Source organism: Motacilla alba, chromosome 4, assembly GCF_015832195.1.
Source record: "Motacilla alba alba isolate MOTALB_02 chromosome 4, Motacilla_alba_V1.0_pri, whole genome shotgun sequence".
Lineage (NCBI taxonomy): Eukaryota > Metazoa > Chordata > Aves > Passeriformes > Motacillidae > Motacilla > Motacilla alba.
The window spans coordinates 20,098,045-20,119,595 of NC_052019.1; the positions used below are offsets into that span (position 1 = coordinate 20,098,045).

At 34.9% G+C, this 21,551-nt stretch overlaps 1 protein-coding gene across 9 annotated transcripts in view; it reads left to right on the plus strand.

The window, feature by feature from the left end:
• PCDH7 (protocadherin 7) overlaps positions 1-21,551 on the plus strand; it is a 269,546-nt gene that overhangs the window by 152,467 nt on the left and 95,528 nt on the right. Inside the window, exon 4 of one of the 9 annotated variants that reach the window (XM_038134889.1) lies at positions 1,912-12,553. The exons of the other annotated variants lie outside the window; for them this stretch is intronic. Within the exon in view, the coding sequence (XP_037990817.1) occupies positions 1,912-2,048 (137 nt within the window). The 3' untranslated portion in view covers positions 2,049-12,553. Of the gene's footprint in view, positions 1-1,911; positions 12,554-21,551 lie in introns of those variants that run through there. 9 annotated transcript variants of the gene reach the window in all.

The following is a 21,551-nucleotide window of genomic DNA, read 5'->3' on the forward strand; positions in this document are numbered from 1 at the left end:
TGTGCAGCCAGTGTTAGAGACATATCAGTTGATGCCCAGGGAGGAAAAGGAACTTCAAAGTAGTCTTTTCTGTTAATCTTTATTGAATGAATGTAATACATTAGAACAGCATATATTATTCAGAGGAAATCTATTGTACTTAAGATGGACGCTAGGAAAATGCAAAATAAACATCTATAAATTTCTTGAAAAATAACATTCAACAGTGTATTTTTCTATAGAAGATAAAAAAATAGCATTAATTTCCCTTTAGGTTTGTTGACATTAAGCCTAATCTCAACAGGAGAAATAGGTTAAATTACTTCTTAGTTTGATTATGTATGAAAGCAAATCAAAGATGGAACCTTGCATTGCATCTCCTTGTTTTTATGTATGTGCCATGAGATTCTCCTGCAATAAATATGTTGACAATTATGATAAGTCTGATTGCAAGATATGAGTTCCAATGATGATAAACAACAGAACTGTGAGTTTCATGGAAACAGACTGGTTGTAAAAGCTCTTCCAGTTGGAACATCTTTTGTCTTGAACCTCTTTCCTCTCATCTTCCCACCATGCAGCACCATGAAAAATCTGTCTTGAATATTTTTTATTATAATAGATGCCTTTTTTTGTGATGTGTGAGCAAGCACTCCTAAAAATTATAATCAAATATCATAGTACAGAAGCATTTTTAAAATAGTTATATTTGAAAAGAAAAAGGGTAGAGTCATATAATTTTAAAACACTTATTAATCAAGTAAGTCAAGGAACTGTATTATGTTTTGAAAAGAGTGTTAAAAATATTGTATAAAAATGAACAGGTTTACAAGACAATGTTTAGAAAATTCATGAGATCCTTTTAGAGAGACTGTATGGTAAAAGTACCTTATTTTATTATTTTGAGAATAATAATACTTTCATAAAAAGGATTCACATATTAAGGATTTTATTCTTGTTTTCAGTTTTTTGGGGTTTTTTTTGGTTGTTTGTTTGACGTTTTTCTTTCTGGAAATCTGATAAATGTTTTCCATTTCACAAAATACTTAATTTCAAATGTAACATACTTGTAAGTAATATATTAGAGAGGTTTGCAGTGGTGGCAAGTTAAAAAAAATGGATTATTTAGGAAACTCATAGGAGTTGGATAAAAAGTCTTTGATTCGTAATTATGATCATATTACATTTAGCCTTTTTAATAATTTTAGCAATAGGTAAGATTTAAAAATATGTATAATATTTTCCTGGAGCCAGAGGTGCCTGAGAAATCAGCGTTAAATTCACAATATATAATTATTTGTAAGTGCCCTTGGAACTGAAAAAACAATTAATGCAATAAATTTTTGCAGGCAAACATTACCTTCTGGCATGGAAAAAAGACATATAGACTCCCAGAATTTGAGAACAGCATTAGATCTACAGTAAAATAATGAGTGAAAAATTTGCTAGAGATACAAACTCAGTCCAGTAACATTTAAATTTTACAGCTTTGTTGTAGTTAAGCTTCTTTTTTTTTTAATTAAGCATTTTATATAGAAAAATTTGATGCCTGCTTTATCATTGTTAATCAGCAGTGTAAAAGTCATGCTGCCCTTTTCTAATTTATTATTTTGCATCTGAATTGTCTTTGTTTAGAACTAAAGGAGAGGTAAGTGTTTCTGGCAATTCCATAACAACACAGAACTTGACCATCGTACAAAATTTTCATGTCTGAATCATTCTCTGTAGGAATCTGCCTTTCTCTGTTCACAATAGAAGACCAAATATTTGTTTAATATCTTTTATAGGTACTATATAGTCCACAATGAGTTTATGCTTCCTTGTTCCTTTTAAAAAAACTCAAAAGTATACACATATACGTATAGATTATACATCTACAAACCAGAATTCAGAGATTTCAGAAGTTTTTGGTTGTTATTCCCTTATTCATAGAATCAGTTCCCAATCTGCGTACTCAGAGTGTGATCAGCTCTGAATTCAGACTGAGCCCTGATCTGGACTGTGTTCAACTGGACCTTGAAAATCTCCTAGGAACAGATTCCAGAACCTCACTGGGGTACTTTCTCTGATGTTGATATCTTCAGTTATGATATTTTCCCTTTCACACAGTCAGAACTTCCTCTGTCTCACTATATAACCCCCACCTCTTGGCCTCCCACAGTGCATTCCAGTGAAAAGCCTCACACTTCTCAGTAACTTTAAGATCTCCAGCAAGTTAACTTATGTTTTTAGTAGTAAAACTTCAATTCGCTTAGGTATTTATTATTTGCAAGCAAAGGTTTTGTTCTGAAGTTCAGGAGGGGGGAAATTACTTGGTTTATGAACTAAACCATCCTTTGACTTCTTCAGTCAAATAACTTGCTGATTTTCCATAATGCGGATTGAAGCTGTGTTGAGATTTTCTTTCCTGCTTATTCCTAGAGTCTTGTGGATTGTTAAAGTATCATCTGTAGCATATTAAGCAGCAGTTGGTCAATAGGTTATGCACTGAAACACGTCATCAGGTTGCTACAGTGCAGATTATTCTTGGTCATCAGAGAGAACACAGATTTCAGAGTTCCTTGTCAAAAAACCCCACACAGTTAATGAACCATGTTTCAATTTTCATGGCCTTCACTGCATTATTACCAGCTAATGGGTTGCAGGAAATTGCAGTCAGGTTATTTGTTTAGCCGAACCTGATCCACATTCAATATAGTTCGTGTTGGTTTATCTTTAAGGTCAGATGGACATTTTCTGAAATGTCCTAATTATATCAGCATTCACTGGGGTAATTTTGTTTAATTGTATTTTGCTTTTCCTGTTTCGTTTTTTTTTAATTTTTTTGTTTATAATTTTGTTTGTTTTGGTTTTGGGGAGTTTGTTTTTGTTTGGGTTTTTTGTAAGTTTTTGGTTTTTTTCTTTTTTTTTGGTATATTTTAAAAAATTATTAATAAACCTTCACATATGAAGGAGATATATGAGTATGAATGTAGTAGTGATGATAAGTTATTGTAATCTGATGTAATAAACATTACACAAATTCAAATTTTCTTAATTTTTGTGTGTTATTCTAGTTTTCCTATTGAGCCCACTACATTAAGTAATAATATTTAAGAGTTTTAGAGAAATAATTTCATAATAGATTCTACAGATTGATAACTAGTTCCCTGACATAGGTAGCCTTTGGTCTAACACTTTTTCCTCTTTATAGAAAAAAAAAGGTAGGTGAGTAATTTCTTCCTCAGTTAAATCATAGAATTTCTTCATTTTCCAATCTAGAGATATCGGAAGTCATTTTGCAATATTGTCCAAGGTGTCTGGACGATCCTGGCAGGGCCGTGATGGGATTCTTGGGACTGTCCTGTGCAGAGACATTAGCTGGGCTCAATGAACATTCTGGATTCTTTCCAACTCAGGATATTCTCAATTCTATGGTTTTCTGGATGAGGATTTTCAGCTTATATGCATGAGAAGATAAGCCTTTCAGGACCATATAATGCTGACCCAAGTTTTATCTGGTTAAAGCCACTGTGTTGCATTTTTTGCATGACGTGAGTTAGTGTGTTAATAAAAATTCAGCCATCTCCTGTTCCGTCTTTTTGATGAGTTGGCAGTTAAAAGGCTTGAAATTAGGTGTGGCAGATGCAAAATAAGTTCTTATCATTAAATTGAGAAAGAAAATTAACTGCCAAGATTTTTGTGCTTACAGATAAAAAGAAGTAGAATATTCTTGTGAAAGAAGAGATAGAGGCCTCATATGAACATTTGTAATTGTAGAGCTAGGAACATCTCTTGCTTGAAGGCTATTTTGTTAACCCAGTAGGCATTTCTAGAATTATTTTATGATAAATAGTTATATCTAGCAACCACTGCTAAGATTTTTCAAAGATATGTAGTTGTTTATCTCCTTTCTTTAAGTACTCATCTATCATTTGAGTGTCATTGATAGCCTCAAAACAACTCAGCTGAATCTAATCTTTCAAGCATTCAAACTCTTATTGGTGGATATATACAAAGTCATTATACTGTTGCTGCCTTCCTATACCCTTAAGCTCTGGTGTTAGACAAAATCCCAAAACTGTGAAGAGGAATTCTCAGAATGAGTGTTTTCCTTCCCTTTCTTTTCCCTGATTAATTTAGCTTGCTTTAAGATCTTCTAAGAGATCTGTATGGGTTTCTCTTGTGCCAGCATAGAAAAATGACAAAAGAATTTAGCTGGAAACACAAACTGGGATTCAAGAGTTTTTATTTTTTGCAGAGCCTTGAAATTCTGACTCCCAAAAACCCCAGGAGTGCCTAAACCACCAAGTGTTAACAAGTAACTGTCTTGAGTAAAGTGAATAAAAATCTGCTGCACTGGGATACAGGATTCCCCATCGTTGACTGCTGTAATCACAGGCAAATTGTAGTTTCTCTTCCCAGGACTGGGTCAGTAATATGTGCTCAACAAGAGTGAGATGAAGTAAAGAGAATTTCCCAAGAACAAGGGTTCTGCTAGCCCAGCTGAGAATCTAGCACTAGGACACTGATTTCTGCTTTCTCAGTCTTGTCTTTTATCTTTACTTCAAAGAGTTTGTATTTTTACCATAGAACAACAGCACCCAGTATACAGTCCTTTATATTTCCTCAGATTTTTTTGTAACTTCATGGTTAGCCCAACCTTCCGTGGTTGTGACAGATCTTTATAAAAGTAAAATATTAAATACTTGTGGGTAGACTTTTGCTTTCATAAAGAGGGTCAATGGCACTTTTCCCTTTAATATGTTTCCTTTTATCTATTAATATTATAATTCCTGAAAAATACTTACTTTCTTTACACTATTTATGAAAGAATTTCCTTATCATAGAATGGTTTTGGTTGGAAGGGATTTTAGAGGCCATCTAGTAAATCCTACTTATGAAAGGATTTCCGTCATAAACAGCTGAAAAATCTGCCCTACAAAGGGTTTGGTTGCAAAATAGATGCCTAATTTTTTCTATCTGAACTTATATACTGTGGAATAAACCATGATTTATTTGCTGATATCAGGTTTGAAGGAAACACTTCATACACTGAGTGTTCTAAAAAAAAAAAAAAAAAAAGAAAAAGTTAAAAAAAGGGGTGTCATATTTGGAACAAGAATAAAAGAACAAAAGTTGTGTCTGAGAAGAGAAAATTTGAAAGGGATAAGGAAAGCAGTCATCTTTCATTGATGTACTTCTGTATGTGGCATAAACCAGAAGTAATCATAATACTTCTTGTGTCATTCTTATTTAGTTTAATTTTGTATATCTCTTTTTTATTTTAGTTTTCTAGAACAATTTTTGTAAAAATAAACTTTTATGTGTTAATTGAATTACATTTTTTTCTATTGTGACATATAAAGTGTAATTTCCAAATTCAACATTAGATTTCTTATTTTACAGACATGACAGATGTTCAGCTTCTCATCAGGCTTAGCAATATAACTATTTTTCAGTTAAATAAGTTTCTTTTAGCTATTTTTTAAAGAACATGTTGTTAAAGAAAGTTCTAGCAGATCTGACTATATTTTTGGTAGCTGAAGTGTTCCTCATATAAAGACAGTGCTTATGTGTTTTCTCTTAAAGGATATGATTTTGCATTAAATGAATATGTATTTGAAGATTATCCTCTCATATTATTTTTTGAATAAGATAGTGCTCTAGAAAGGGAACTGATCTTGTCCTTTTAAGTAGTAGAAATTGGCTAAATAAAGTGTACACTCTGAAATTATTAATGTTGAATGCACTTTAAAATGAAAAATAAAGCTCTAAAGTGTGCAAGTATTGAAGCTGAAGTCTGAATTGTAACTTGCTGATTTCAAAAAAAGCAGAGAGTAAACACTTGAAGATGATAAATTACCAGTCTTGGTATTCAAAAAAATTAGTTAATCTGCGAGTCAAAAAAATCAACATAGAGGACCCCAATCAAATCAAAATAGCATTCACTTGTTAACCATTGCTGTTCTAGCACCCAGCAGAACCTCAGCCCTTATGAGCTTCTCTTTATAATCACACTGCATTATCTGGCCATCTGCTCTATCTGCCAGAAGAGCAGCATTCCTTTGGTGGCCATTATTAACAGATTTCATGCTTTGTCGTTTATTTGTGCTGCCTGCTGTCATCTACAAATCTTTCTTTCTCAAAAGAAAAGGGGAGGAAACAAAAAAGGGTGGAAATCCCAACAATCAATTACTGAAGGAAGATTAGCCCATATGACTAAATGATGCCATGGGAGTTATCAAAGAATTATTTTTTTTCCCTGTTGCTTTACAGTCAACAATTTGAAACTATTTATCACAGCAGAAAGACTGCCTTCAGTTCATAACCAGTAACAGAAAAAACACAGTAAGTTAAAGAAAATTGTATGTCTTCTTTACTTGCTCTTTCTCCAGCGCCTATTCCCGAGGAATCTTCATAACATGTATATTCCACAGGTGTTTTGCCATTTCTGGATAATCATCATGCACAGAATTTTTCAGCTCTGCTGGGTGTTTTCTGGACACCAGTAAATCAGTGTGTGTGTATTGACTTACAATTCCTCTTTGAAAGTTTTTTTCTCTCATGGGGAGCTCTGTGCTCTGGAATCCCAAAAGATGAAACTAAGCTGAGTATGTGAACAGGCCATCCTAGTCTTCAGGGCAATTACTTAGACTGCTGTGAAAGTTAAGTGTGAAGGAATTTGGCTTTTTAATTTCAGGCACTGTTACAAGTTCCTCTAAATCACAACTAAAGTACAAATATAATCATCAGAACAGCTCTCTGGCTTTTGTATTTGTTATTTCACTGCCATTCTCTTGATTTTGGGAAAAAAATTTGCCGGTTAGTAGCCATGAGTATTTGAAACACTAACTCATGTCATGTCTGTCATTTGTCTAATGTACTTTCCTTCTAGCTCAGTGTAGGCTACGAAACTTGGATGTGATCTGCGCAGAAAAAGAATCCTTCATGGCATTCATACAGCTGTGCTGTAGTTTCAACAGACAGTGGTTTGTACTTGCCAGCTGGATAGCTAGCAGACAGATTTTGAGGGCAGACCACCCAGCATGGTTAAGTAGATAGAGGATACAGAATAATTTACTAATCCTCTTTTACAACTCAGCTGTTTTGTTCTCATCCTTTGGGGGTGTAAAAAAAAAAAAAAAAGGAAAAAAAAAAGAAAAAAAAAAAGAAGTTGTTTTACAGATTAATTATTTTAAAATTGTGTGCATTAAAGTTTGGATAAACTAGCCGTGATACCTCAGCCCCTCCTAATGCTTCTGCAGCACCTTGAGATGTACATGCAGAATTTATGCTGTGCATGACAAACACAGATGAAATATTTATTTCATCTTTATCTGAGTTGGCAACATAATTTCTCCTCTGATTCACTAATATATCAGACTCTTCCCTGATAAAATGCATTTTTAGTGCTAGTCCTCAAGACATTACTAGTATAAAGAAAAAAACTAGGTCATTTAATTTTATCTGATTACGTTAGTTATTAAGCTTATTTAATTTACTACTAGAAATTGTTTTGAAGCAGGAGATGGGCTTGGATTAGCCTTCAGATAAATGACATCCAAATCCAGCTCACTGAATTTGCCAAGTTCTTTCTTCATGCTAAAGTTATTGTGAAATGCCAAAGTAATAATATTTATGAGCAGCTCTGTACTTGCATGTGGGAAGGGAACATCTCAGATGATGATTCCCGTCCCCATGTCTATTTTTACTTGTGTATCCCACAGTTGTTGGATAAAATACTAAGATAACATGGAACAAGATCCCGTTTCACTTCCATTCTTGCCTCTATGATAGTCAGATGTATTAATGACTCATATGGAACCATGTTTTGTGTGTTTGCTCTTTCTCTTGCCCAATTAGATTGACCTCCTATAAGCAATGTCCAAACTTTAGCAAGAGACAAAGGTTCTAGAAGCAGACTAGACATAGTGTTTGTGTGTCATCACTGGGGAATGAAGACAGAGTGTTTAAAGCTCTCTGACTAAGAACTGAATCTTTCTCACACATATTGGAGGGAATGCTTCCCTTCTCCTTGTAGGCGGAACGTCTGATTTCAGAAACCGATAGGGTGCAGCCAGACACTTAGCTCATGCATACCTAGCCCTGTCAAAACCAGGGTAGTTCTGAGTGTGCCTGGAGGTGTGTTTTAAAACTTTCGGGCTGAAACACAAAGGGCCTCAAAAGACCAATAAGTTTTTGCTCTCACAATTCTGGACTTTGGGTATATCTATGTATGAATCCCACTTTGTGCAAGAGCATTCTTTAAACTGCTGACTATAAGGACTTAAAGAGCTTTGCTGTTGCAGAGCAGCATTGTAGCATGAGGATTTAATTCCTTTTAATTGAACCTAGACAAAATATATGTTGCAGGGAAAAGCATAGCATTTCCCAATGGATAGTAGGTATTTAATTCAAAGCACCAACATACCTGGAAATAGAATTCCCAAATGTGTCAGTGTAGCATTCTGATAGGTTACAATTTATTCTTTTGCATGGCAGTGTGTTAATATTTTGGCTGTACTTGTTTTGATATACTGGTCTGGCCCACAATTTCATGGCTTTTATTTCTGTGCATTTTTTTTACTTGGACTTTGATTAAATGTAGTTAATAAAAGTCTCCATGATTTTAGCATCGTATGAATATCAGCTGAGTTGGATGACTACACTAATTTACTTACACAAATTCAGTATTTTCAAGCCATGTCTGTAGAAAATACAGCAATATATGAAGTGTCATTTTGCTGTTACGGTTCCAGTCACTTTAGTGCACATAAATAAATGCAGGTTTTGAGTGTAATTTATTAGTCATATATAGAATTAAGTGATCCTGTTTCTTTTATAATAGGATGACTTTTTATATTTGGCTGCAAATCATACTGGGCTTTTGTTTCATGGTGTACATTTCTTCTGGTATTATGTATTTTCCAATAGTTTTCTTTTTACATAATAGTCCTTTCTGAGTATTTTTATTTCTTTTACATTTTCATGCTGAATCTTATTTTTCAGTTTTCTTTCCTCATCACTAGTTTTTTCCTAATCCCTATGGTTTTTTGCCCCAAATTTCTCTACAAAAAATTATCACTATTTAGCTGTTTAAAATAAATAGATAGATCTAATCCAGTCAATTGACAATTTTCTTATAATATTTTAACTAAGAATAGTTTGTGAAATGAAAAATCATAATCTGAATCTATATAAAAAATGGAATATGGCTTGTTTCTTTGAGGTTTTTTTTTTTAATATTAAGAAAATTGCATGCTCTTGTGCACACAAAGATAGGGTCCCGAACAAAGATTAGTGAATTGAATAAAAAAACTTAGAATTTGTATTTTTGACTGCTTTGTGAAGTCTACACTGTTTGTGTCTGTCTGCTGCCTATTCTTCTTTTTATTTTGGGAACAAAAATATTACTTAAAAATGTAGCTAAACCAGAAGCAAAATTTAACCAATATCTATTTAATGTTTTAATAGTTTTTCCTAATACAGAGTTAAGAGATTATTGTAAATGTTGGCAATTAGAGGATAACTCCCTACAGCTACAACAAACAACAAATACCTGAGTTTCAGTAGACCAACCTTATCAACCCATTCCTTGTCTAGTAATGTATTCCTTGAGGTGAACAGCAGAGTGTCCAATTTACATCCTTAGCTTTTAATACTGCATGCATTTGACAGTAGGCCTGATCACAGATTAACACAATGATGTCAAGTCAAAGGACACTGAAATTTTATGAAACATCTATATCTTGCCTTTGAGCAGCACACGGTAACTCAATGAGTATACCCACTCTGAATAAAAAAGTGACTGAAAGGAAAGATTCAGGCAATAATGGAGAATTGCATGCTAACTTCTCATTTAGCTTCCTTGATCTTTTGCTTTTCATTTAGATCAAGATATTTTGTATATTCTATTACCTGTGATGTGTAGTTCTTCATTAGAAAAAAGAACATTTGCCAATCACATACCAAGAGTTGACTCTACATCTGCCCACTCTTCAAGTACATTTTTGCAGCAGGTAAAAGAGGTAAAAATAATTTTATGAACAATAAGGGTATCTAAACCCATCAATGCAACAAATTTCACTCAACTGTGAAGAGACATGAATATGTTGTGAAAAGAGCTAGTAACATATGCTGGCTTAATGAATTGTCAGCAGTATTTAAAAGATGAACACTTTTCTTCTTTTATAACAAATTAACCGAAGAAAGATTGGTGGAACAAATAAATTTAAAAAGAATAAACAATGAGATGGTTTTGCAAGATTTAAAAAGGGGTGTGTCACCATTTTATCTGACTGTAGGGTATGATGTGCCTGCTTCTGACCAGATCATAAGAGCAACAGTCATAGTGGCATGAATTTGGAAGGGAAGAGCCAATCAATATACAGTAAAACAGAGTCTTGGATTTGTGCTTCTAGTCTCTGTATTATGAAAGGTGGTAAATATGGCCTAGAACTTAGCTCTGAATCTTTTATTTAACATTTTGTTTGTTCTGGTGCCTTAGTGCTACAATCTCTTACTTAGAATATTCATTGACTAAAGCTACACATAAATATGAGAATGTTTTTATGAGCAAGTGTCAATATGTTTTGGGTGTAGTTTAAGCTTAGCTTTAGAAAAAGAGTGATCATTGAATGGTAGGCAGTGCTGTGAGTCACTGTGAACCCACAGACTGTAGATGCCATCAATCTGTGAACAGTGTAGCAAAGCCAGATGGAAAAAAAAATAGTTGACTGGACATTTTTAATCTCTACCTCATGAAAAAATACACAAATGATTGTATTAAACTCATGAGTGTTACAAGTTTCAGTACTGGAAAAGGAATTGATGAAATTGAAAATACGAGTTTGCTGATCTGAATTCTCGTGAAGGATCTAATACTAGCAAAGGCTCACCTTCATAAGTCAAACCACAAGTCTTTGTCACTCTTTGAAACATTTACACAATCTGCTCATGAGGAGCAGTAAGTAAAGATGCTGTATTTTAGCAACTGAATTATGAAACCACCATGTATGCCTTTGCAACAAAGTCTCTTGATATAAGTTGCATGATATTATGGTGTATGTTTTGTTATTTCCATCACATAAGATGGTTGTGAAACTATCTTGAACTCTCATGGAAGCATTATAATGCAAAATTATTTTTCCAGTTCTTCCCCGGGCTGCATGTCGGGCACCAGGGGGCTGCCCAGGCCTAGGTGCAGCGTCTTGCACTTGATCTTGTTAAATCTTATGAGATTCCCAGGAACCCACTTCTCAAGCTTGTCCACATCCCTCTGTTTGGCATCCCATCCTTCAGGTGTGGCAACCGCACCATTCAATTAGTGTCATCTACAAATCTGCTGAGGGAGCACTCATTTCTCTCATGTATGTGATTATTAATACAGGTATTAAATAACATTTGTCCTTACATGGATTCCTGAAGGACACCACTTGCCACCAATGTCCATTGGCACTTTGAGCCATTGACCACTTTCCTCTGTATGTGGACATCCAACAAACTCCTTATCCATCTGTCTATCTTTGAATCCATCTCCCTGAAATTCAGAGAGAAGGATATTGTGAGGCAACAATGTCAAAGACTTTACAGAAGTCCACATCTATAGCCCTTTTGTCCGCTAATGTAGTCACTCTACCATAGAAACCCACTAGTCTGGTTAGGAAGGATTTGACCTTGGTGAAGTTATGCTTCAAATCGCCTCCCTGTCCTCCATGTGCCCTAGTATAGCTTGTTAGGAGTGTCTGATCCATGATATTCCCAAGAAGAGAGGTGGGGCTGACAGGTTGGCAGATCCCTGAGTCCTGCTTTCTGTCCTTTTTAAAGATGTTTCCTTTTCCTCGGTCACCTGAGGCATCAGCTGACTGCCATGACTTTTCAAATATCTTGAAGAGTAACTTGGCGGCTGCATCAGCCAATTCCCTCAGGACTCTGAGATACATCTTATCAGGTCCCATAGACTAGTGCACATTCAGGTTCCTCAGGTGGTCAATGCACTCAATCTTTTCTTACAGTGGAAAGCATTTTGCTCCCCCAGTCCCATCCTGTTGTCCAGACTGCCATTGAAGACTGGGGCAAGAAAGTTGTTAACTATAGCTATAGAAACCCTTCTGTTTATTCTTTGCGTCCCTTGCTAGGTTCAGTTCCAGCTTTGCCTTGGCCGTCTCATCTCATCCGTACTCAACCAAACTGCTTGTCCGTTCTCTTGCCAGGTTACCTGTCCTTGTTCCCACTGCTGTGCATTTGCTTATTTCCCTTTAACTTGACCAGCAAGTCCCTACTCAGCCATACTGGTCTCTTGCCTTTCTTTCCTGACTTCTTTCTCCTGAGGGTTACCAGCTCTTGCACTCTACAGATTTCCTTAAAGATCTGCCAGCTTTATTTCACTGCCTTGTTCCTGAGGGAGGTCTCCCAAGGGATGCTAACTCCTTAAAGGTTTGCAAATTTCTTTTCATAAATTCCAGGAGCCTAACTTTACTCTTTGCCACATCCATATCCCTCAAGACTGCAAACTCCACCAGCACATGATCAGTGCATTCCAGGTTGCCTCTCATCTTGATATCTCCATTTAGCTTGCTTAATCATGACATTAGACCCATGGTGGTCTAATGGGACCACCCTGGTGGGAGGTGTCTATTACCTGGCTCAAGAAGTTATCCTCCATGCACTGCGGGACTGCCTGCACTGCCTGCAGCTCACTGTGCTACCTCCCCAGCAGATGTTGGTCTGTACTAGACATCAACTATGAAGTTCTTTTTGTTACCTTCATCTCTGATTTCTACCCACAGGCTTTTGTCCCGCTCGTGCCTCTTCTTCAGAGACATCTCTTTGCACTCAATCCAGCACTTATTGTAGAGGACAGCCCTTACATCTCTCCTTCCTCCCCTGTCTCTTCTGAACAGGCTGTAGCCATTGGTAGCTGCACTCCAGAAATGGAATTTATCTCACCAAATCTCAGATTCAACCCCAGTAATCTTAGTCCAAAAGTTAAAAAAAAAGATGTAAAATACTGCTGATTATTTTCACCTCCCATTATTTTTTTTCCAGCAGCCATTTCCATAGAATTGGCATAAAGGTCATTAAGTAAAAATGCAAAAAAGAAGTTGTGTGTTCCAGGCATTTTAAAATAATACAAGACTTGTTTAATTTCATTAGCAAATGGTAATGGTGTGAAAAAGTGCTGAGGTTTTTTAGAAGAAAGGTTTTTTTTTTTTAATACACAGTCCTCTTACAAAAATAATAGTGAAATTTTACCTATATTTTTTGTTTCATTTTTTATCTAGATTGCATGATTAGTAATACTAGTAGTTTGTCTTTTTTCTTTCCAAGATATGCAGTAATGGATACAGTGGACAGCAAAACTGAAGTCTCAAATAACTGTTTTTAGAAAAATCTAACCCCATAGATATGGCTAAAGATAAACCTAGTTTTATTTCATTTTATTTATTTTTTATTGAGAATAAAAATGTGTAATAGATCTCAGTCACACAGCTACTGAAATCTTTGAAATGTTTAGAAACTATTTTTCTCATTCTTCATATGGAAAAATTAGTAGGTTAGTAACTTTTATGTACATGTTTATCCTTTTATTTATTTATTTTTATTGCACTTTTACAAACTTCACAACCTGCAGTAGTTTAATGTGACTATTTCGATTTTATTAGGCCACATATATTTATAAAGTAGCAGTAATCAGTATGCATTCTATGTGGAACTGCAAAAAAATTGACATTTTGAAATATGCAATTTCATATCCAAAAGTGTTACTGGGTATGCTTTAGCCGGAATAACATCCTGAAACCAATTACTGTGACTTCATTTATCAAATATAGCATGTTGCATTTGTCTGTAGATATACAGCATTACAGAGCTGTGCTACACTGCTAATGTAATGAAACTGTTCCTTCTTGTGATTTAAAATAATCATAGATGTTTTCCATGTTGAGGAAGCTTCTGAGAGCTGAACACATACCAAATATTATTATGACAATGAAAGTCAAAAACCCCAATACATAATGTAAATACTCTCTGGCACGCAGTTTTTTAAAGTTTTTTTCTTACAAGCAAAGTTAAATGTTATATAATAGGTAGATTTAAGCAGTCGTGGTAAAGTTATGAATACATAATGATTTATATGTTTAATAATAGAGATCATTCATAAAAGAGAAAAGCAATAACATTTCGTAAGCTATTTCATAATGAAGCAGATAATTTTATTTTTTTCAGATAGCTTTTCTATGAAGTCCTTGAGTTACACAAAAAAAGAACAATGTAAAACTCTGCCAAAGCAATCATAGTCTTTCATAGAATATCTTTAGTTGGAAGGCACCCACGAGGATCATTGAGTTCTAGTCCCTAACAGTAAAACCCTGTGACAAAGGCTGTCCAGATGCTTCCACAAGCCATGCCATGACCTCTTCTCTGGGCAGCTGTTCCAGTGCCCACCTCCCCTGTGGGAAGAACCTGTTACTAATCGGAACTTCCCCTGATGCAGCTTCATTCCATTTCCTCTTGTACTGGTGCTGGTCACTGAGAGATCAGTATCATCTTCTCCTCTACCCCTCTTGAGGAGGTTTAAGACTGGGATGAGGTCACTCCTCAGTGTTTCCTTAGAAAATCTGGATCAAATTTTGCCGAATAGGGTTTTCAGTCTGCAAAGCTCCTGCAGTTTAATTATTGCTTCTTTTTCATACAGATATTGCCCCAAGATCTAGTAATTTAAAAATTCTGTAAAGATTTTTCTGTTTTGGTGTTGAGGAATATGAAGGGCAGAGACCTATGTGTCACCCAAAGCCCACACACCTCCCTATTGGGTGGATTATTGCATTGAAGATTGCTTGCTGATTTTAAACAAAGGTTATATGTTATTTCTCAAAGAACAAGATAGAATAAAGGACTTGAACTAAATTTTCATGATTTACCACTCAGCATATAGAACTTATATGCTGCAGCACACACATTTAAGAGTAGCCTCTAATTTTCATATTTTCAGTTACTGGTAAGCTTTTCTGTGATACTTTTTCCCTGTTTAATTTTTCTGGGGGGGTTGGGATTTTTTTTGGTTTTGTTGTCTTTGTTATTTTATTTTTCTTTTTTAAAATTTTTTGGTTTATTTTGGGTTTTTTTTCTTCTTTTTTTAACCTGTTTTGTGGTATGTTTTTAGAACTCTTAGGCATTCCCAAATACTCATTTAGTTAGCGAGTGTTCTGAGAATTAAAAAAACCTGTGAAGTCAAGCTGAGCTCCCAAATGAGCAAAAATGGTCTGCCCCAAAGCTCTTAAAACAAGAAACTATTTAATATTATTTTATTTTTTATTAATAAAATTATAAAGCTTCAGGTCGCAAAATGTTTTAAGGAACACCAAATTGCTTCAAAGATGTTAGTAATTTTAAAAGAGCTTCCTATATACAAAGCTGAAGAATTGCTAAAAGAAGCATTTAATAAAAAAAAACAAAACCCTGACTCATAAATCAAATTCTTTGCACACCACTGTACAATTAAAATAAAAACATAAACATCAGTGACATTTTTTGAACTATATGACAGATTACTCCTGACACTCAATATATAAAGACTGTCACTTTTCTAACTGTTCAGGTCTAACTCTAAAAACCCACTCTAGTCAGAATTAAGTTGAAACAAAGTTCAGTCAGAAAAGGAAACCTAATATTTTCCATATGCACTGTCATATTCCATCCCTTTTTCTAATATTCATGTTCCATTAACATTTAGTATTGGATGAATCTAGGCTTGAAGATACAAAAGATAAAAACAAACTAAAGTATTTCTCACTTGTTTTGATATTTGCTATCCGTGCCGTATTTGCTCAGCCAAAGCCATTTTGTTTTATGACAAAACAGAATTTGTAAATTCTGAGGCAAATAACCAAAATCTTAATTTCTTATAATATTGGATATAGAACTGCCACAGAAGCATACTACGTCGACAAGATTGAGATTTGCAACACTAAAAACTAGTACAGCTTTGATAATTCCAGTGCTAGAACTTAGTGTTGGAAAATCCTACCCTCGGCGTTGAGAGTTAAAGATATCAAATGAAACTGGGAATGGAAGACCTCAGTTTACCTGCAGGCTATCTACAGCAATGGTAGTGTTAATGCATGTTTTTCTGTGTTACCCCTTAAACTAGCTCACTCAAATCACTGTATTTCCCAGAAAATATTTTGCAGAAAGATAAATGTGTTCCATGAAATAAATCATTGCTCTTTATGTCTTTGTACAAAAAATGAGTTATATTAGTCAGTTATTATTTTCCAATTTTAGATGAACATAAAGCACTTTGAGTTACCTGGTAAATTCTGATTAATCTGAAACAGATTTTGTAATATTTGGTAGACACAATTTTTTCAAATGGCTTTTTATACTATATTTCATAAAATTCTGCATTATTTGGACAAAGATAACATAGGAAAATAAAGAAATTGCAGTTAAAAGATGGCACATTAGAAATACCAAGCTATAAATTCTTCATATTACCCAAATGCAGAAAGCCATAGATACCTGGCAGTAACCAGCAAATTAGTAGCCATCTAATAGGGTAGCTTATTTTTCTCCATGGTTAGGAATTTTCATTTATTAGAATGTTTAATTAGAAATGGGCCAATTTCTTGTTTACATGATAAGCATTAACTATAGCTGTAATACCTACCACCTGTAGTGTGCCTGCAGCAGTGCATGTTGTCTGTTTTATATGCAAATATTGTACGTCTGTAGTGTGTCTACAAGTTTCTGTAATATACCTGTATGTGCTAACTAACCTTCTACAGGTGCTGCAACCAGCCTTTCCAACTCTTCAGATTTTAAAATGAATCTCACAATATTTGGTGTGTGTGTGTGTGCATTTTTTTTTAATTTAAGTTGAATTTTCAGTCCAGTCTCATAACTATTGGTAGAGAACATACATACTTGTTCTAATTCCTGTTGAATCTGTCTTCCATTACTTTCACTTGGGCTGGTCATCAAGATAAGTGGTATTTCACTGGGCTTTCTGCAATAGAACTGAGGTTGCCCTACCCCTGCCCTAACATGATCGCCATATTCCGTTGTTCTCAGACTCACCTTTATTTAGATCATTAAATATTCTGGGTAAAAGACTGGAAACTAAAACTTTCACACTGAAGGTGAGTGCTCTAGATATTTGAGTAAAAAAAAAGTTAACATCCTTCTGCTCTACAAAGCTACGGAATAATTTGTAATTTTAAAGAACGATGGAAAGGCAGAGACATTATTAAAGCTCTCTTACTCCTGTGATTGATGGACCATTAAGGAAAGACCATCCCCTCAAAAAGGGCTTTCCCCACTGGGCATCTAAGGTATCAAGCAAGAACTGCTCCAGTGAGCTCTCCTGTGAGGATAGGCTGAGAGACTTAGGATTGTTCAGACTGGAGAAAAGAAGGCTTCAAGTAGACCTTTTCACTACCTAAAGGGGGACCTTATACAAGGGCATGTAGTGATAGGATGATGGGGAATGGCTTTAAACTGAAAGAGAGTAGGTTTTGATTAGATATTAGGGTAAAATGCTTTACTGTGAGGGTTATGAGGTACTGGAAGAGGTTGCCCAGAGAAGCAGTGGATGCCCCATCCTTGTAAGTATTCAAGGGTAGGCAGGAGGGACTTTGGGCACCCTGATCTAGTGAGTGATGTTTCTGTCTCTGGCAGGGCGATTGGCACTGGATGATCTTTAAGGTCCCTTCCAACCCAAACTGTTGCACATGATTCTATGTGGACACCCTGAATAACTTGAATTTGGTGTTAAACACCAGCACTTTATTGACACTTACTTCTAGCTTGCTTTGGCAAGTGCCTCCTCAAATCTGTGTCCTCCTCAAATAACCATCATATTCTTAACCCTGTACACACAATTCAGGGTAATGTAGCACTACTCTCATTTACAGAGGAAGATTAAGTTAACTCATATTCTCCAAGTCCTTTATGGCCTTTCAAAGGAAGAAATTATTCAAGAAAAGGAAGTTCTTCTATGACTGGTTGATCTTATGAAAGTGATCTCTGGTGCAGCCTGTAGGCTTCTTTAGTGTCAAATGTGACTGAATCGTACTACAGTTTTGCTTAATAGGAAGAATACTTTGGTCTCCCTCATTCTGTTTTGGGAACATATAATCTGTGGGAAAACTGACATATTGTCAGATTAGATGTAGATTAACCAGAGATTTATTAAACATTAGACCTTACAGAGTAAGTACATAAAAACAAGCTCTGCAAGAAATGTTTTCAGCTATTTTTTCTGTGTATCCCAATATGCAGTGTATATAAGCATAGCATAATATAAAATGAATTAAGGAATATGCAAAGCATATATAAACATACATCTATTGATGAAGAATAAGGATTTGCTTTTTGTTTTTCTGAAGTAGTAAGTGTTTTTTGTTTGTTTTTAATGTTTATCTGTGAGGAACTTTACTAACTATTTTAAAAAAATTAAAATATTTGGAATCTACTGACTCTGCATTCTTTTTAAAGCCAGCTGCTTTAGGATGTTCCAGATTTTGAGGCTTAAAATGTACAAGAGAGAATTTTGGAAAATAGATTCTGTATTGACAAAGTAGTTGATACTATAGAAGAGAGCATTTTTGTTATTTTGAGACCATAAGCAATTTCCTATTTAGAAAAATAACAGGAGGTAAAGAGAATAAAGAATGAAATGAAAGATGTTAACAGCACATTTTCCCTCCTGTTCATACTTATAAATTATAAATGCTAACCCAAGGGATGTTTGCAGTTGCTGGCTATTACATGTGTCAGTATTACAAAGGACATTATTATACAGATGATGGAGTGACGACATGTAACAAAGCTAAATATACTATAGTTAGTTAGGGACTTGGGAATAGATATGATGATACAAAAGATGCAATTAGATGTTAGCAGAAAAATTAGTGGCATGCACTTTTTGACTTTTATGAAAGAATATCCTTAACAACTTAAATTTGTAGAAGTCAGCTTGGTGCCTCTACACTTAAGGGAAATGCAATGCTCTTTATCTTCAAAAAGTTAACATCAGAGTATGTAATAAATACTGACTAAGGTAAAAGTTGGACAAAGAAAGGTATTAAAACCAAAACAAAACCAAAAGTTCTTTTGGCTGCTTACAACCTTACTGAGGTCTCCAGCCCTGCCTCTGGGAGATGAGTAAGCAGCTGTGAGGTGCTTGGTTACCAACTGGGGTGACACCTCCACAGATAAGATTTCAGACAAATAATCAATTAAAGAATAATAAATGTCAAGTAACTGAATTATTTCTTTTATGGATGCAATTTAGGAGTGATGCCCTAAGTGGTCCCACTAATGCAAAGCAAGGTCTTGCTTCATACAACATATAGGAGAGAACACAGAGTGCTCTCACAGAAATAAATGAATTATGTGTTTAATGGAACAGCTTCACTTGCACTGTGAAAGTTGAAAAAATGCCAGGACTAAATGCAGGTCCTGATGCTCTCTTTTAATGGATCTGAAATGACCAGTGATATTCTTGTTCCTTACAATCAAAAACTGAAAATCCAGGGTGATGGATAGATCTCTGTTTTCAGTCCAGTGGTATTTGATTTTAGCAAAGTGGATGTGAGGTATTACAAAACAAGCTCTTGATTACTAACTGAGGTATTTTCAAACTCTCTCTCAAAAGTAGTTAACTCTTTGACATGGGTTTAGTTTTCTTAGATGAATAAGTGATAATTAATTAGAATATTTAACCTTTCCATTTTCCACATAATGACATAATGACATCTGCTCTACACCATGAGGCCATAAAATAATTAATTTCTAATACATGGATGTGAATAGCAAGTTTGCTTCTGTCTGCTGAAGTAAACAATTTTGAATTATGCTTATAGAGTGATCCCCTCCTGCTGGTAACTTATAAAGTATTTCTTGAATCTATATTCAAGACACTTTCTCATCATCACACAAGGAAGTTTTTTGTGAAAGTGTCTGTAATTTTTTTAGACATTAAAGACATGAGGCAAATAAGATAATATCAGACAAGAGGAATTTATCTCTTCTTGGTCTCTTTTCTAGTCCCTGTCTTTATTAAGGCTATGGATTGATTTCTTCCATTATTCTTTCTCTTTTGTTGGACTCTGATTCATGGGCAGAAGGGCGAGGGGGGTTTTGGAGGTTAATTTCTGACTGAAAACACTGAAGTTCCTCTGATTAGGGGAGTAATGCAGTGTTTGGGGTTTAGTTCTCTTCATGTAGTGTAATTGTAGCTTCTAATTCTCATAAGATGATTTTAAAACACAAATATTTATCTAAATAAATTGAAGACAACCTCACAGTGTATTTATGTGTAAGGTTAATTCAGCAATACTTGAATTATTTTCTTTCTTCTTCTAAGTGAAAACAAGTTAATTTAAAGCAGGGAAAACAGTCCAATTATTTCATACTCTAGTCATAACTATCTGAGTTCTTAATTGCCAGAGAGAACCAAAGTAATAAAATTAGTGATCCCTAAATGGACTGGTATAAAATCTAGAGAAGTATTTATTTATTCCACCATAAACACTTATTAAAATAAAAGGAACTTCATTTTTTCCAAAGGAGTCTTCATGGTCAGCCAATATTTCAAGGAGATGCTGTAGGGTTTAGCCTTACATTTGTTTAAGTAAAATATATCTATCAATATGAGATCTGAAAGACTGTATTTTTAGAATGCCACCTAAACTACCTGATTTCAGGTAAAACATTTTTTTCTAAATATTGAAACAATTTTCTGTTGAAATTTCAGGTTTAGGCTAAGGGGCATTAAGAAATTTCTGTTGAAATTTCAGGTTTAGGCTAAGGGGTAAAACATTTTTTTCTAAATATTGAAACAATTTTCTGTTGAAGAACTGAGGTTTAGGCTAAGGGGCATTAAGTGTTTAAAGGTTAGGGAAACGCAGACTGGGCATTACACTGATGCTGTCTTGATTCAACATTAGTTTTGGGAACGTGTTTGTATGAAATAATAATCAGCTCCCTGGATAATTGTCACTGTTCAAAATCTAGGAGCATACTAAATGCAGGCAATTTAAATAACGCACTCATTTAATTCACAGTGTAAAAGACATAAGGAGAAAGTTCAGTGTTTTTGAAGACAAATGGAAGGTGCAGGTGTGAAGGAAGGTTAGTTCCCCAATAGAACCCCAGTGGAATCCCCAGGGAATTAACCCTGCAGGCATCCTTGTGTCCTAGCACTGTCAGATACAACAAGGTTTCTTGGCAAGATCCATCTTCTAAGATACTCTCATGCAGCCCACTGCACTGCCACAGATACCCATTGAAGTTCTGGATGCAGGTGGTAGGTAATGTAAACTGAACACTTTGCCAAATTTGGTGTTCATCAGAATGAATGGCAAAATACAATCTGTGTTTTAAGTGGACCATACTATATCCACAAATAAGTAGAATTACTTCCACCAACTATTTTTTTTATCACAAACAGAAAAAATATACAGGGACAATTAGCTAGCTATGATAGAGTAGATAGACTGCAGGGCAGAACCTTTTCTGTACAAAGGAATATTAGTGACATACAACTTGCTGGGGGAAGATTTTTGGTTTTTTTTTCCACAAAT